Raw genomic sequence first — 18,727 nt, forward strand, 5'->3', positions numbered from 1 at the left:
CCTGGTGGAGATATTCCCTGGAGATGGCTTTGGGGTAAACGCAGAACTGCACTGAAGGAATATCTAATCTAGTTTAAACACATCAATATCAAAAAGAGTTGCAGAACGTCGATGGCATGTTTTGTCTCCTGCAGATACAGCAGAAAAATGAAACACAGAGCATTGTAGTTCTGCATAATTTAAGTAGAACATTTGTGTGGAAAAGTGCTTTATATTGTGCCAAAATTAAGCCTTTTTCTACAACTGCGTGGCTTATTTCCAGCTTCAATTTGTGCCTGGTTTCATGGAGGATTTTGGAGAATTGTCACATTTCCTGGAACCACCACGTATTGTAAAGCCAAATGGGATGTGCATTTGTCCCAGCAAATGCCCAAGTCCACTTTCTGGCAGGCGAAATATAGTTCCTGTTGATTCATGCCAGACCATCATGTAGCAAAGTGTACATTTAGTGCTGGTTTTGCAAAACGTAGTTAATAGTAAAGAACATTCCTCATAAGAAACTATCCAATAGCTGCTGATGCCATCGGGTAAAATAAGATGAATCTCCGAAAACTGTAGATCAAGCTTTCTCTTTCAATTCAGTTTTAAGCAGAACAGACATCCTTTATGGATGTTTTCCATTCCACTCTTGAAATACACAATACTGCTGCTTACTATGGCTCTTCAGACGGCAGTGTGTACAGTGTGTTTAACCTCTGTTGTGAAATATCATTAAGGATGCAGCAATGTGGGGTATTGTGCCCGTGAGAGTGTGATCCTTGAAGGAGAAAGCATTATAAAACCATCATAAATGAAAAGAGGCAGCCTATAAAAGTCCCTTAACACAGCTTCTTCTCTCTCTTACTATGTGTAATCATTGAAGAGTGGTGCATTACACAGCGTCCAAACACAATGCAGCGCAAACACTTGGTCATTTAACCTTGACTCAACATTTAATTATACTTATATAGGAATCTAATAGCTGTGGTATCCAGTGTAGAGAAAAGCACAACGTGTAATTTGGTCTACTGATTTCCTGAGGAGAAAACTATGGTGGCCAATAGGTGCAATCGCGCCACAATGGGCCCAAAATACTTTCTTAAAATGTTAAATGGAGTGTATATAGCACTTTATCAGGTCATTACGACCCCTCAAAGAGCTTTACAAACTACAAGTCGTGAGCCATTCACACCTCATTCATACAGAGCAGTGTACCTTGCTTTAGGAACTAACATCCACACACCTTGGGCCATCAGGAGCACCTCAGGGTTCAGTATCTTGCCCAAGGATACATCGACATGTTGACTGCATGGGCTGGGGTCGAACCCACAACCTTCTGGTTGAAAGACGACATCACTCCCTTTTTAAAAAAAAAATGTTATTGTAAAATGTGTAGCTGTTTACATTTTATTTACAATACTACATAATATATACATGGAAAAGATAGTCCTTTATGGACACATACATGTATACCACTTCTCCATTCAACATCACTCCCTCACAGTCGCCAAGCACATACAAATTAAGCAACATCTCACCAACTTAACGACACATGTCCAGCGTTTACTTAAAGCGTAAGAAGCTCAAAACACAATGTCAACAGCTTGACTTGTGCGCGAGTCGATCTCATTCACCCTCAATTATGGCAGTGATTTGACATCATGAACACCATTCAAAACATCTGAACTTTCTCTGTGCTTTCGCATTTTCTCATCCTCCCTACTGCTGGTATTTCAAACACTAATGGTGCAATCATTTCTCATGCATTTATATTCTGGGAGAAGCAGCATTAGGCAGCTCCTTTGAGCACTTGAGTAATTAGGGCGTCTCTACAGGGTCTCGAAGGCCAGATGGAAAACTTTGCTTAAGAATTAAGCTGATGATTGTGATGCCATATACAACCACAACTCATCTCTGTTTAATGGAACTTTTAAGATGTGTTATTTAAGTATTTTGTTGTCTATTGCTTCAACAACACATATTTCCCCTCTGGAATAATTCATGTTATCAGCTTGTACTGCAGACCATATGCTCCGACAATGGCCAAAGCTCCCGTCTTCTCTGCTTTTTATGTCACCAAAATAACTGCCAGCCCTATAACTGGAAGCATTACAACCTTAAGTAGTGCTACAAATTTACTCCAACACAGTGTGAGACGGTGTAGCTTGCCAAGGTCTAGCTTGCTTTAAGGGACAGTCTGTTTTGGATGCATCCTGCTTCGAGCCACTAAGTGCAAGTAAGCCTGTGGTTTCTTTCAGGACTGTAGGAGCCATGTGTGAGGTTTCTGTGATTGTGTATAGGTATTTTTTACTCCCTAGTGATGGTGGGTGTATTCACTGGAGCTTGGTGAAGTTAGTGATGGTTTAACCTGGGCTGCATTCACCTGCCCACTTGGGTTTCGCATGGACAGAGAGAGGGAAGTTCAATATTCTGTTGACCGCAATTCTTTACCGCAATTTCTACTTACTATCACAATTACTGGGACTTTTGTTTGGACTGCCTAGCCGCAATAAGGACCTTTGCCCCACTTAAGGGCCATATTTTCCATGAAACCAATTAAGGAAGCAGAACAAACATACCGGCAGTGGCTGGCATTATCATGAAGCTTAGCGCAAGTTCAATGAGGAAGACCAATACCCCCTGGTGTTACACGTCACTTCAATCTCCTCTGCCATTAAGTAATCAGGGGCGTTACTCCCCGGCTAGCCAATCATCGCACCCGCTAACCCCTTTAAATCTGCTCTTCCCTCTCCGTCAGTTGTCATTTCAGGTGTCAACGCACAACCCTCCTCCACCCCTTTGCCCCCTGTCTCCTAATTCAGGGCCAAGCTAATCCTTCTCCCTTCAGACCAGACCGAACCACTTATCACCACCACCAGTGTCTAGACCCCGGGGGGGTTCATCGGAGCGGTTTTCCCCTCCTGAATGATCATCCTACAAACCGGGGCCTAATCTCCAAACATCAGTTAATTCATTGTTGTAATCTGTCAATCATCATTTTCTTAAACCATGTGTCCCGGTAATAAACATGTATTTCATACATCACGTCTCTCCTGATTGAACTAGTTTTACATTAAGTTGAAGAATGGTAGTTTAATATCTCCGTAAAAGAAGACTTGATTCCTCTTTGCCTCCCTATTTACCTTTCATAGGAAATTAAACATAACACATTTTTAACTTCAGGTTTTAGACACTAGGAAAACATTTGTTATCATATGAGTTATTAATATTGTATTCCAATTCTTCAGATAACTTCTGCGTATTATTACACATTGGCTTATTAGCGTCCAGTAGTGTCTACAGTATGATTCAATAATACAAATGTGGCATCAGTATACTCAGTGCTTGTTAGCGTTTCAATACTATATTTGCTTTAGGATTTACTTAAGACTCACTGCTGCAATTTGTTAAATAGTTTTCAGTTTTCTCTCGAGATATCGCAAGAGCCCGATAGAATCGTTACATCCCAAAATGCAAAGATCTATCTTTTTAGGTCTCAAGTCATCTGTTTGTGGTTCGGACAAATCAGCCTCCTGTGAGAAGCTACTGGCAGCAACAGGAATGCTTTCGGTTTTTAAACATTTGTATTACCGTTTCTCATGAAAACGACCCTTCTTCGTCCCCCTTGGGCAAGGCAAGGCAAGGCACGTTCATTTATATAGCACTTTTCAACACAAGGCAATTCAAGGTGCTTTACAAAAAATGAAAGACATTCAGAAAATGGCATTTCAAATCAGTCATTAAAAAGAAAAGACAATAAAATAAACATTAAAAGAAAAAATACATAAAAGTTACAGTGCAGTTTAAGATGTGAATAGTTCAATTAAAAGCAGCGACAAAAAGAAAAGTCTTCAGCCTGGATTTAAAAGTAGTCAGAGTTGCAGCGGACCTGCAGGTTTCTGGGAGTTTGTTCCAGATATTTGGAGCATAATAACTGAACGCTGCTTCTCCATGTTTAGTTCTGACTCTGGGGACAGAAAGCTGACCAGTCCCTGAAGACCTGAGAGATCTGGATGGTTCATCATTTAGCAGGAGGTCAGAAATGTATTTTGGGCCTAAACCATTCAGTGCTTTATAAACCAGCAGTAGTATTTTGAAATCTATTCTTTGACACACAGGAAGCCAGTGTAAAGACTTCAGAACAGGAGAGATGTGATCCACTTTCTTAGTGTCAGTGAGGACTCGAGCAGCGACGTTCTGAATCAGCTGCAGCTTTCTAATAGATTTTTTTTTGTGAAGACACCATTGGGTGTTTGTTTTCTTCCAGTTTCACACCAACCGTGACACAAAACATCAACAACACGCTCACCATAGACGCCCCGAATCATGACTGGATATACTCACAATTGCTCAATCGGGCATGACACAGATTGAGAACTAGTGAACTGGCATGTTAAGGTCATTGGGTGCGAATGATTCGGACATTTTCTTTCTCACATGAGTTCCTTGGGGTTACTTCTAGATATTGGTATTATTCAAGGTTGCTTTACATGTGTTAAAGAGGATTAAGTGACTTTTGGAGTTCATATGGTATCAGATCAAGGAAGCCAATAGCTTAGTATTTGGAAAATGTAATTTGGTTTACTGTTTACTTCAATTCAAATCCTACATTTATTTTAAATCATTCATTCAAACACTGCTAGAAAAGTACAAAGATAAACAATGGAGATATGTGAAATAGGACCGTCCGAATAGGTATCAGAGGCTTTATAATAGGACACCAAACAGAAATGATTTACACTATATATTACTAACACATGTATTAAACAGATACATTAACAAGCTAAAAAACACCTAACACTAACCAAAAACCCTAAAACTAATCTACTAAAATGTCCCAATTAATCAGTCTTAACATTGGTTTAATATAGATATCATAACCACATACATATGAAAGGTACAAATAATGGTACGAATTGAATGCATTTCAGAGTAATGTACTATACTAGAAATACTTGATACAGTATACCAAGGCCACCTTACACTCGACCAACGATGAATAACTCTTGTAGCACGCTAAACAGAAATGATTTACACTATATATTACTAACACATCTGGAATGGAAAGTTAATGTATTGAACAGACACATTAACCAAGCTAGAAAACACCTAACACTAACCAAATACCCTACAACTAATCTACTAAAATGTCCAAAACATTTAATTGATTTTGAGTCATTTCATTTTAGTGTGCCATGTACTACTAAAGTTTACTCTAAGGTACTCGAAAGGAGGGTCAGGCCGATTGTCGAACCTCAGATTGAGGAGGAACAATGCGGATTCCGTCCTGGTCGTGGAACGACGGATCAGCTTTTTACTCTCGCAAGGATCCTGGAGGGGGCCTGGGAGTACGCTTATCCGGTCTACATGTGTTTTGTAGACTTGGAGAAGGCGTATGACCGAGTTCCCAGGGAGTTACTGTGGGAGGTGCAGCGGGAGTATGGGGTGAGGGGGTCTCTACTCAGGGCCATCCAATCTCTGTACTCCCAAAGCGAGAGCTGTGTCCGGGTCCTCGGCAGTAAGTCGGACACATTTCCGGTGAGGGTTGGCCTCCGCCAGGGCTGCGCTTTGTCACCAATCCTGTTTGTAATATACATGGATCGGATTTCGAGGCGTAGTCGTGGGGGAGGGGGTCTGCAGTTCGGTGGACTAAGGATTGCACCACTGCTTTTTGCAGATGATGTGGTTCTAATGGCTTCATCGGTCTGCGACCTTCAGCACTCACTGGATCGGTTCGCAACCGAGTGTGAAGCGGCTGGGATGAGGATCACCACCTCCAAATCTGAGGCCATGGTTCTCAGCAGGAAACCGATGGACTGTCCACTTCAAGTAGGGAATGAGTCCTTACCCCAAGTGAAGGAGTTCAAGTATCTCGGGGTCTTGTTCTCGAGTGAGGGAACAATGGAGCGTGAGATGGGCCGGAGAATCGGAGCAGCGGGAGCGGTACTGCAGTCGCTTTACCGCACCGTTGTGACGAAAAGGGAGCTGAGCCAGAAGGCAAAGCTCTCTGTCTACCGGGCCATTTTCGTTCCTACCCTCACCTATGGTCATGAAGGATGGGTCATGACCGAAAGAACGAGATCGCGGATACAAGCGGCCGAGATGGGTTTTCTCCGCAGGGTGGCTGGTGTCTCCCTTAGGGATAAGGTGAGAAGTTCGGTCATCAGGGAGGGACTCGGAGTTGAGCCGCTCCTCCTTCGCGTCGAAAGGAGCCAGTTGAGGTGGTTCGGGCACCTAGTTAGGATGCCACCTGGGCGCCTCCCTAGGGAGGTGTTCCAGGCACGTCCAGCTGGGAAGAGACCAAGGGGTAGACCTAGGACCAGGTGGAGGGATTATATCTCTTCGCTGGCCTGGGAGCGCCTTGGGATCCCCCAGTCAGAGCTGGTTGATGTCGCCAGGGAAAAGAAAGTTTGGGGCTCTCTGCTGGAACTGCTACCCCCGCGACCCGACCACGGATAAGCGGGAGAAGATGGATGGATGGATGGATGTACTACTAGAAATACGTTAACACTTTATATTAAGGTACACAAATTAACCATCCACTAGTTGTTAACTAACGTGCATATTAGCAGTATATTGGCTCTTTATTAGTCATTATAAAACACTTAGTAATGCCTTATTCTACATGACCATATTCTACAAGTAATAAGCCATTAGTTGAGAGTGTCTCCTCAATAACCCTCTAATTAGTGCGTATTTATTGTAAGTAAGGACGTTGTTGTACATGATTTTTGGTCTTAATATGCGCTGCTCAATATGGGCCTAATAAGCCAGTAGTACCACAAGAATAGTAATTATCCCATAATAACACTTAACACATATTATGGTCTATTCTTATGTAACAAGACATGAAAAAACTATAAGTGTTAATTGTGTCTAAATAATTTTTTTTTAGGTATTTCTATCTAAGAATATGTTTTGGGGTATTGACAGTTCAGCTACCAATAGGTGACATTTACCTGTATGTTTCATATTTGCACATTTATATATTTTTGTAAAATGTGTACTGAAGGTTAGTTAGATAGGAAACCGGGTACAGGAAGTAGGAGAAAGTGAACTGAATAGCATGGCAGTACACTGCTTCTAGTTTTCCTATGCAACCTGAATCGTAAAAGGGTCAAGTCCGTCAGAAAGCAATGACTTTAAGTGTAAGTGTAAGCCTTACACTGTAAGGATTGGTAACATGTATTGTGTTTATGTAATGACATCTGGAGATGTTTAAAGTCAATGAGAAAAGGCGTTAGCATACACGCTAGCGTTAGCCATGCTAGCCTGTATGCTTATTGCACAGCTAGCATTAGCTATATTTACCTTGTTTACACTTAGCGGTCCTATGTGTTAATCTGTGTATGTTACACTTGCATGTATGAGATCATTAAGTGCCTTGTAACTTATTTTCTTATAGTTTCACTCCGTTTGAATGTCAGTGGACCGCAAATAAGTCAATAAATGAGCATGGCTGCTCATTCCATGGCTCTCAAAATGGTTTGACTGGCTGTTTAATCTCTGTTCACACTGAGACAGTACAACACAGAGAGAGAACAGTACACCTACTGTGTAAATACATACAAGCAGGTCACACAGTATGATCACAAATACATAACCTCTGTTACAAATCTGTTTTTATTAATAAGTACAGGCTGCATGTGTTCTCAGCCTTGGCCAACATTTAATTCATCAGTGTTAACATTGGGAACATATAATAACCACATACATATTAAAATGGTAAAAATAATGCTACAAAATGAATGCATTTCGGAGTCATTTCATTTTAGTGTGCCTTATATTACAGTATACTAGAAATACTTGATACAGTATACCAAGGCAACCATACACTCGACACCCATTGACCAATGATGAATAACTCTTTCAGCCTTGCAAACACATACATGATTGGCTGTGATTGTGGCTGAAGCAGCTCAGATAACAGTGTTTTGTAGCTGATGGCTGTAATTGTGTGAGCGAGCAGTGGGGGGTGGCTCTAAAGGGCAGAAGTCTGAGTGGCGCTGGCCTGACACAGTCCGGCTGCGATGAATAACAGATGTTGGCTGACAGGCACAACCATTTGTCATTTAACTGTCTAAACAAAACAGGCCGGAGGGTGTCGACATAAGTCAATGTCACCGGCTTGGACGACGAGGAACGGATCCAAACATTTCAATACAGTTGAACCCCTCACTGACTATTGAGCCTCTTACAAACATGGCTCAGTTTGTCCTGCTGTGTGTTTCTCAGCGGATACTTGCTCCTCTTTTATTATTCAATAAGTGGCTCAATGTTACAAAGATCTGTCAAACTGAATTCATGGAGCTCAGTGAAAAAGAGCTTGCTGAGCAGTTAATGCACCAGAGGTTTGTTATGGGTGAAGAAGACATGTTTCTTCTGCTGTGATACTAAAGGGTCCCTATTCTGCTCCTTTTCAGGTATATCAGTATGAAGTGTCTCTACTTTAAAGAGTCCTCTCCTGCTGATGTTCAGGTGTATATCAGTATGTAGTGACTCTACTTTAAAGAGTCCTCTCCTGCTGATGTTCAGGTGTATATCAGTATGTAGTGTCTCTTCTTTAAAGAGTCCTCTCCTGCTGATGTTCAGGTGTATATCAGTATGTAGTGTCTCTACTTTAAAGAGTCCTCTCCTGCTGATGTTCAGGTGTATATCAGTATGTAGTGTCTCTACTTTAAAGAGTCCTCTCCTGCTGATGTTCAGGTGTATATCAGTATGTAGTGTCTCTACTTTAAAGAGTCCTCTCCTGCTGATGTCCAGGTGTATATCAGTATGTAGTGTCTCTACTTTAAAGAGTCCTCTCCTGCTGATGTTCAGGTGTATATCAGTATGTAGTGTCTCTACTTTAAAGAGTCCTCTCCTGCTGATGTCCAGGTGTATATCAGTATGTAGTGTCTCTACTTTAAAGAGTCCTCTCTTGCTGATGTTCAGGTGTATATCAGTATGTAGTGTCTCTACTTTAAAGAGTCCTCTCCTGCTGATGTTCAGGTGTATATCAGTATGTAGTGTCTCTACTTTAAAGAGTCCTCTCCTGCTGATGTTCAGGTGTATATCAGTATGTAGTGTCTCTACTTTAAAGAGTCCTCTCCTGCTGATGTTCAGGTGTATATCAGTATGTAGTGTCTCTACTTTAAAGAGTCCTCTCCTGCTGATGTTCAGGTGTATATCAGTATGTAGTGTCTCTACTTTAAAGAGTCCTCTCCTGCTGATGTTCATGTGTATATCAGTATGTAGTGTATCTACTTTAAAGAGTCCTCTCCTGCTGATGTTCATGTGTATATCAGTATGTAGTGTATCTACTTTAAAGAGTCCTCTCCTGCTGATGTTCAGGTGTATATCAGTATGTAGTGTCTCTACATGTCTCCATGCTTTAATGTTCAAAAAGCTCTTTATTGTTCTCATACTGTCTGTGCTGCAGCACCTCTTTTCACCCTCTGTCTGAAACCAGAGCCCAGTCTGCTCTGATTGGTTAGCTGGCCGGCTCTGTTGTGATTAGTCAAGAGCTTAGAGATGTCCCGCCTCAGAGCCTTTAATATGTGTAGGATTGCTAACCAATAGAAGCACAAGTGTTACATAGTGATGTCACTCCGGAAGTAAACAAGGAGTGTGTGGGAGAGAAACTCCCTCTCGAGAGAACTTTGGAATTGTAGCCTTTGCAGACCATTGACATGCACAAAAACCTAAAGAACACACTAAAAGAGAGGGAGAACCCAAAACAATCCTAATAGTCATCTTTAAATGTGAATGCGAGACAACAGAACAATGTAACTTTAGAAAAGGACAAATAAGATAACAAAATAGATATTTAATGAATAGGAAAACCTGCCTTTCATGTATCATATTTAGGAAGCATAAACAAACAATGAAACACATGAGCACACACTACAGAAAAGTAGTCCGATTATTCAGTTACGTTTTAGCTCCCAAAGCCTGAGTGTTCCCCTATCATGCCATCAGATTTATTAGAATAATATCACTGTCTGTTATCTCTTTCTGTAAAGCTCCGCCTCAGTCTGCAAGATGATAACAGAGTGAGGGTTTTTGCCATGTTTTTACAGTTACTTTTACAACGCTGAGATTTACCACGGCAGTTTAAGCAATTAAACCGGAAACTCAACTGTAAATCTTGATATTTTACTAGCGTGAAATTCATATGCAGTTAAATTAAACGTTACTATGCTCAGTTCAGCCCCCACCGCTAATAAACAGCTGCACCGCGGGGAGGTAGTTTATAGCTCCAGCAAATGACAAATTGACCATTAATAGTCAACTCTAATAAAAAGCGTGGTTGTCTCACGCTGTATTTCAATGGCTATTGTTCTAAAAAATTGTCAAAAAGCCAATTCTGGACCGAAGCTGTGAAACGCATACATCCCTTTGTGGTTCATTTTTTCAGGCTTCATGGCGCCATTGTTTTTGATGTTCTCCAGAGAGTGATGGCTTATTTTATTACCAGACAACATCCCTCATGTTGACAGGGCTCCATATTCACCTCAGAGCTCAGGGGCTCGGCTCGGACATTTCTTCCGGAGCTCAGCTCAAGGTCAGCATCTCCACTGGCGCAAAAAAAGCCCAGTTGTTTTTTGTACGTCTGCAGCCAGATGCGCTTAACTGCATTCGGATTTGCTCCTCGCTCCCCCCTCGCAGCATGATTGCATGTTATTTCGTGTAGCTGTCATAAAGCTGCCTCTGAATAACTGTGACAAAATCCCCACCGGATAAAGCAACAAGACATCAACGCCGGAGGAGCCATGATGCAAAGAGCCGAGGCCTGAAGCCACACAAACCACTGCCTCAGTTAAAAGCCTTCAATGGCTAAATCCAACCCCAACTGATCCATTCCTCCATATCCTCACCCTCCCTACGAAAGTGAAAAATGAACAATATTATCTCTCCACAGACAGCAGCCAAAGGATATTAATAGAATTCAATTGCAGAAGAGATTGGACACAGAGATCCCGTTGTGAGTAAGAGAGGCAGAGTGTCCAGAGGGCCATGCTCTAAATATGAGCAGAAACGTATAGAAAAGGGATGACAGAAAGACATTCACAGTTCGTGCATTGATCCGACACAATTATCCAGGGTGACATGCAATGAATAAGAGATGGAACGAACAAAAGAAGGGATCAAAGATAGGATGACGCAGCAACTGGAGGAGGAAACGCTCTTCTCTATATCAAAAACCTCCCAATTTACACAAGAAAGATTAATCTTGGACATTGGAATAGGAGCTCATATAGTGGATACTGAGATTTATTTTCAAACACGACGTAACACAAAGGGTCCGATCATACCGAGACGTTACAACGGTTTGCCACCAACACTATTGGTACCATAGGTATTCATTATGGTTCAGTGTGACAGGCATGCGTTTTTATAGAGGTTTAGACACATAAAAGTACAAAAAAGTCTCAACTGCATCACCATGATTCTGTTTTGATAGGTGTCTTCCCGTTTCGCCCCTTCCCCATATCGCCCCTTTTTTACATGAGAAATGATACTTGTTTTGCTTGGTCGTGGGTCTTAGGGTTAGAGTTTATAGATCTAATGATGCATCCCATGAAGTCTGTTGACGAATCAGAGGCTGTTGTTGGGGCTGCATGGGAAAGGGGCGAAGTGGCAATGGGGCGAATTGGGAATAAACTGTTTTGATACCAATAACAGGACTCAAGAGGAGACAATAACGTTACTGCTACAGTTACGTTACATTATGTAGTAATTACGTCATTATCATTATCTAATTTATTTTTTCCCAAATAAGTTAAGAAACTGTGACGGTAGGTCTCGTTGTAATTGGGGCCAAAGATATATGGTATAATGTAAGATGTCGCAGGAAAGTAAAATCTGTTGGAAGTGAAAAAGTTTATAGACTGCATTGCATTAGTTGTAGTTGTGTTTACTTCCTGTGTACTGACCTATTTTAGTTATTTGTTGTTGGAGGTTGAATGTGATTAGATGTTTGACCAGGTCAAATCCATTAGCACAGGGGTGGAGAACCTTTTTCCTCTCAAGGGCCATTTCAATTTTTTCAACATCCTCCGAGGGCCGTACAAATGATTGACCTCTACTTAAAAAAATAAAATCACAGCCCATTCATTTGGCCTTTCTTTCATGCTGTGCGAAGAAAAAGCAACCTCTGAATCCAGATATCTTACCATGACTCGCGCATGCATGCACGTGCACGGTTGTGGCATGACCAGAAATATATGGACAAAATGTATTTAGTATCCATGTGAACATGATTTAAGTGGGGGGGACCTAACCTCCTCTAGGGGATCTGGGGGCATGCTGCCCCGGGTAGATTTTGTTTTTTAAATGTTGAAGTTGATAGCATCAATCTAGTGCACTTTGAGAGCAACATTAGGAGATCTATGGAAACGCCTCTCAACACCCATATGAAACAGAACTGTAAGCAGATTTTCTTTTTCTTTATGGATATTTTACAAATCACTCCCTTTTCAAACTGTATTCTTGTTTATTAATAACAACTTTTTTTTTACTGTCATATAGTATTGTATACCCGTTTACTTTATGCTCTTATTTTTTTATAACTATAATGATCATTTAAAGACGTGCCTTTACCTCACTGGTTGGAGAAAAAGCTTCTTATATTCGTTAGCATAGCTAGCTAACCAGATGCTAATAACAACAAAGGTATTGACTGTATGATCAGTGTGACAGATGAACAGATCACCACCGGGCTTTCAACTAAAGACGCAGCCACGCAGAAACTGCGACATGTGTACGGCTCCTTATGGGTACTGACCAGTGGCGAGCCGTCAGGGCCCTCTAGGCCCTGCCTAAGATATTCTAAAAAATAATATTTGAAAACATTTTTTTTAAAAAACATTTTAAATATATATATTTTTTTTATATATATGTTGTTTTTGTTACATTTTTTATTAGTTTTACCAAAATAACTTGATTTAACTGTATTTAAAATAATATTTCCAAAGAAATAAATCCTTCGAATCTGCCTGTTCAGTTTCTGTTGGAATGTGAAGGGTTAAATGCCGTCTCTGCGAGTTATGTGAAGACGGGAGAGCTTGTTGGTCCCTCTCTACATTCACAGAGGGCCAGCTATAGTAACTCAACGAGAGTTGAGTTGACAATTGACCAATCATATCTTCCCTCTAAATGGGCGGGCTTTATTTTTCGCTGACTTTATGACAAGTTCCGCCCGCTGTGAGGTCTATAGGCTTATTCACACTGCGGTACTTTTCCCACAAAGGTTCATGTGAACTCTTTTATCGCGTTCACACCAAAAAGAGCCGGTACTAAAATTAGTTCATGTGAACCTTTTTACCCCCTCGAAAGTCCCTGCTAGAGAGCAGAGAGCTGCTAGAGAGCAGGGACTTTCGTGCGGCTCTCTTGTGAGAAAAGAGCTATATTTCTGATTGGCTGGGCGGATTGCAAACCACGCCCCGTAAAACTCCCAAAAAGTTTTGTGAAGCCGCCATTTTATTATCCTCGCATTAGCATTAGCATTAGCCCAGCGCAGAAACGCAGAGAGACTAACTTATGGCAACACAAAATAAAACATGGGAGCGGTAGAGATGAGGAGGTGTCGGCGTTCTGGCGATTTACTCGGAAGGCTTCAGTAGAAGCTGCTGGGAGTCCCAGCAGCTTCTACTGAAGCCAGTCCCCAACTCCGGGGACTTCCGGCCGGGGACTTTGGGCGGCAGTATACGCCGTGAAGTGGTTTGCGGCCTGCCAGTAAACCCAAAGCAGAAGAAGAACAAGTGACGTCAGCGGCTTCATTTGCCTAATCCACCCCCAGGGACTTTTTCCAGTGTGAACGCGATCTGTACTTAGTTCATGCGAACTAAAGAGTTCACATGAACTAAGTTCACATGAACCTTTGTGGGAAAAGTACCGCAGTGTGAAAGCGCCTTATGCAAGTGGTGCAGTGACGCATCCTATAACCCGGAAGTAAGCTTCGCTCGGATTCCCTCAACAGAAAGCAATGGCATTTCTCCATAGGATTTTGGAAAATAGCTCGAAATAAGGTCTGTGGAAAACGAACCTGTTAGATAAATGCACGTTTTGTTCAGCCGGATAATATCCACATGTCTACCCTACTTTTATTATTTTCGAATCATAAATCTAAACGATAGATTTATGATCGATAGATTTATAATTAGCATACATTCGTTCATGATGGCTCACTTCAGTGATAGTGATGACATCGTTGCGAAATTATTAACTGAGTCATTTTCAAGATTGAGTTACAATGATAAACTGGAGTGGCAAAGGCTCAGCTGAATGACCCGCAAGTGCTTCATCCAAAAGGACAGGAGGATGGACTTTGTGTTTCAGTGATTTGATCATCAACGGTAGGCAGTGGCGTAGCGGAGGCCCCCGCACCCCCCGCGGTGCGGGGGAGCCCCGGAGCTTAGGGGGCCCCGCCCCCACTGTAGGCTATCCTCTTAGATTTCGTAACGCGGGAACAGGGTGCAGAGGGCGGGGCCCCCCCCTCCCTGCTATGTTGCTACGTCATGTGTACGCTGCCTGTAGTAGTACAACAGTGTATCATTATAATTATTTGCTCATCTGCGATAGGGCTAGCCGGCTGATAACTAATGTTCATTGGCAGGCTGGGCAGCGTTCAAAACAAAGCGGGAAGCATTGCTCATATAAATAACGTTCATTAGTTGCGTTGCCGGTAAACATGAAAAATGAAGCGCCACTACCCAAGCGGTGCTCAGAAAAGCAAAATGAGAGCGAAAGCCGAACAGGAGAGGGCAAAACTACCTAAAATAACGTCATTGTTCCGGCAGGCAGCAAAGGTAGACGTAGACTCTAACGTTACTGCAGATAGACCGCTAGCAACCCCCCCCGGCCCCCGGCCGTCAGCTCCGAGTCCAGGCAGACAGCCCAGCAGCCCCGTTACAGCCGAGCCAGCTAGTCGTGCCTCGCGCTTCGAGACAGGTTAGACATTAGAATAATATAAAGTTTTATTCGCCATAACCAGTATGCTACAGGTTACATTGGAATTGGAATCTAATCCGTTCATTTTTGCAGGTCAGCAAGAAGTCAGCTGTGCCCCCTCCGAGGCCAGTTCAGACATAGGCATAGACAAGGCTGCCCAGCCAGCTAGCCGTGCCCCCACAGACCCCAGCAGCCCCGTTACAGCCGAGCCAGCTAGTCGTGCCTCACGCTTCGAGACAGGTTAGAATAATAGAAAGTTTTATTCGCCAATCGCCATAAAAAGTACGAGTCAGTATGCTACAGGTTACATTGGAATTGCAATATAATCCGTTCCTTTTTGCAGGTCAGCAAGAAGTCAGCTGTGCCCCCTCCGAGGCCAGTTCAGACATAGCCAAGGTTGCCCAGCCAGCTAGCCGTGCCCCGACAGTGACAGCAGCTCCCACCCACCCCAGGGACACGTTGGCCAGCGACAACTCTGTGACTGAATACCCTACTGATAGGGGGAAATTCCCTGTAGATTTAGAAGACGATGATGTTAAACGGTACATTCTGAATAACGGGCCATGCAAGCCTGAAGGGCCATTCAAAAGGGATGGGAAGGGAAGGTGCTTTTCAAAAGAGTTCTATAACAAAACATCCAAAATTGGATGTAGAATTCCACGAAAGTGGCTATGTTACTCGCCATCTATGGACCGGGTGTACTGTGAGCAGTGCTGGCTGTTCGGTGACAGACCGTCTGCCCATCACCTCCACCAAGCGTGGAGAATAGGAATAAATGATTGGCAGGGTCTCTCTAAAAAGATTAAGGAACACGAATTCTCTCGCTCTCATTTGGCAGCATGTATGATACGTGGAAAAATAATCTGACCATTGACGCGCAAATATCATCTGAGTTTAAGAGAGAGGTGGGGTTTTGGACCGAGGTCCTAACCAGAATAACTGATGTTACACTAACACTGGCCTCTCGCAACTCTGCTTTCTGGGGTCACAGAGAGAAAATAGGTGATATAGATAATGGTAATTTCTTATCTACCATAGAACTTATGGCGCGTTATGATCCAGTTCTGCAAAGGCTTATTGAAAGCAAAAAGAAGGTGCACTACCTAAGTCCTCAAACTCAAAACGAAATAATTTCATTGCTATCGAAAAAAGTGCAGGACACAATCATTACAGACATACAGAATGCAGAATTCTATTCGATTATAATGGATACTACCCAGGACATTTCAAAAGTAGACCAACTGAGTCAAGTGTTCAGATATGTTACTATAGCAAATGATGAAAATGGAAACCCTACAGAGGTGAAAATAAACTAAAGTTTTTTGGGCTTCCATGCAGTCACAGACCAAACTGCTGCAGGTCTAGAGAGAGAAATTCTCGAATCGATGGAGAGAAAGGGGATACTACTTGGGAAGTGCAGCGGACAAGGATATGACGGGGCTAGCAATATGAGTGGCGTCTACTCCGGTGTACAAAAACGCATAAGGGATAAAGAGCCCAACGCAGTGTACATTCATTGTGCTGCGCACAATTTAAACCTTATACTCAATGACGCATGCCAAAATATACCTGAGATAAAAGACTTCTACGACACTGTTGAAAGGCTATATGTATTCTTTAGTGGAAGCATCAAACGATGGGAGCTTTTGGAAACACACCTCTCAGTGCCCAAGGCTGGCCAGCCTACACTGAAGAGACTATGCCCGACACGATGGGCATCAAGACAAGACGCCGTCCAATCATTGCGGTTCCGTTATGCTGACATTATGCAAGCGCTAACTAAGATAGACTTGCTCTCCAAAAAAAGCGAGGAACGTGCCGAGGCGACTGGCTTGAAAAAGGCCATGGAGAGCTTTGAGTTTGTTGTAATGACTGTAATACAGGGCAAGGTCCTTGAAACAGTCAACATTGTGTCCCAAGCTCTCCAGCGCAAAGACGTGGACCTCTTACAGGCGACAGCAATGCTTGGTAACGCAACCGATACACTTGCCCAACTCCGAGGAGAGTTCGATGGCTTAAAAGCGCACGCGCAAGACCTGGCATCCTCATGGGGTGTCCACAGTCTCTTCAAAGACAGACGCGCAAGGCGCACAAAGAGGCACTTTTCAGAGCTTTGCGAGGACCAGCGGCTCCAAGACCCAGGGGAGCATTTTAGAGTGGCGGTATTTTACGCAAATATCGATATTGTCGTTGCCCAACTCAAAAATCGATTTGTTGGAATGAGCGAAGTTGCACAGCGATTTTCTTTTCTGCTTCCCCGCGAACTTTTGCGCGCAACAGACAAGGATCTGTCTGAGTCCGCAAGTGCTTTATCAGGCCAGTATAAAGACGACCTGTCAGCCGAGTTTCCTTTCCAGATCCTGTCCCTCCGTAATGCTCTTAGGCCTACTATAAAGAAAATTGAGCGTGGAACAATCAAAGACCTTGCACAAACCCTGCTCATTGAAAATCAGTCCATTTTGCCAAGTATCCCCGATGTTGCCACAGCACTGAAATTGTTTTTAACTATACCCGTGACTGTTGCCAGTGCTGAGAGATCTTTCTCAAAACTTAAATTAATAAAGACATATTTGAGGAGCACAATGTCGCAAGAGAGACTGTCTGGGTTAGCAGTCCTTAGTATTGAGAGCCGACGCGCGCGCAGTATAGATTTAAAGACTGTTATACAGGACTTTGCGCAGAAGAATGCCAGGAGACGTGCTCGTATAAAATAATAGGCCTACAAAGCAGCTCCTGATTGCATCCTCTTTGTAGCCTATATAGGATGTGTTTTATTTGCTTGTTTTTTGTAGGCTACTTTTCTTTTATACAGAATGTTATGTGAACCGTTCCGTTGTGTGAACTCCAATGATGATAGGCTATAACGTTCTACAATATACCTTCATGTTACAAAAAATACACAGCCACTTGTTTGTATTTGTCAATTATGTTTCAATCAGATGTATATTATTATACAGTTCCTACTGACCTTACTGTTTAAATCAGATGTATATTATACAGAAAGTTCCTACTGACCCTATACTGTTTAAATCAGATGTATCTATACAGAAAGTTCCTACTGACCTATAGGCCTACTGTTTACAAAAGATGCCTGAAAAAATAAACATTTAAAAAAGTGGCCGCGATGTCTATCCCATGTCACTCTATTATTGATTTAGGGGAGGGGGCGGGGCCCCATGGTCCGACCTGCGGGGGAGCCCCGAAATATTGCGCAACGCCACTGACGGTAGGCCTAAGTCATTTTCAATGTGGGCCGCAGTGCCGATTTAATTCATTTGCAATTGTTACTTGGCTGTAAGTAAGGGAGCCTGTCATGATAGGTGTTTATATAAATGGTGTTGTTTTGTGTGGTAGAGGGTCGCTGTCATTGATGCGTTTTGCACCCCGGGCCGCTGAAGTATACGCTGTGACGTAATATCTCCTTTTTTTTTTTCGAGGGAAGGGGGGTCAGAGCATAGATATATATAAACACTAGATGGCTCATGGGAGATTTTCCAGCGTAGCTGACCGGCCGCCATCTTGCTACAGTCAACAGTTACTCTGATTCGCGCTATGGTAGCTGTTGTAAGGTGAGTGATCTGCACAAAAATACTCTTAACTCGCTGAAATCTTGACTGATTTACAAACGGTTTGGTTTATTATAAACATTATTAGCATGGCTATGATACAGGATGCTTGGACATGTTGAAATTGCAGCTTTTCTTTGTGTATGTGGTTGTATTTATTAGCTGGCTAATAACAAGAGGCTGTGAGTGAGACCTAGTATTACAAAGTTGACCCAGCAACTTTACACCAGTGGGAGAGGCAGAACTGC

The 18,727-nt window shown here is 42.6% G+C and overlaps 1 protein-coding gene across 1 annotated transcript; it reads left to right on the forward strand.

Annotated features, from left to right (window-relative positions):
* Positions 1-14,333: 14,333 nt before the first annotated feature.
* LOC117541364 (zinc finger MYM-type protein 5-like) lies at positions 14,334-15,754 on the forward strand (the record flags this gene model as incomplete). The annotated part of the gene is made up of 2 exons (XM_034208487.1): positions 14,334-15,153; positions 15,257-15,754. Coding segments are annotated over exons 1-2 (694 nt in total), but the record flags the coding sequence as incomplete, so codon positions are not given.
* Between the last annotated feature and the right edge of the window lie 2,973 nt (positions 15,755-18,727).

Source organism: Gymnodraco acuticeps, unplaced genomic scaffold, assembly GCF_902827175.1.
Source record: "Gymnodraco acuticeps unplaced genomic scaffold, fGymAcu1.1, whole genome shotgun sequence".
Taxonomy (NCBI): domain Eukaryota; kingdom Metazoa; phylum Chordata; class Actinopteri; order Perciformes; family Bathydraconidae; genus Gymnodraco; species Gymnodraco acuticeps.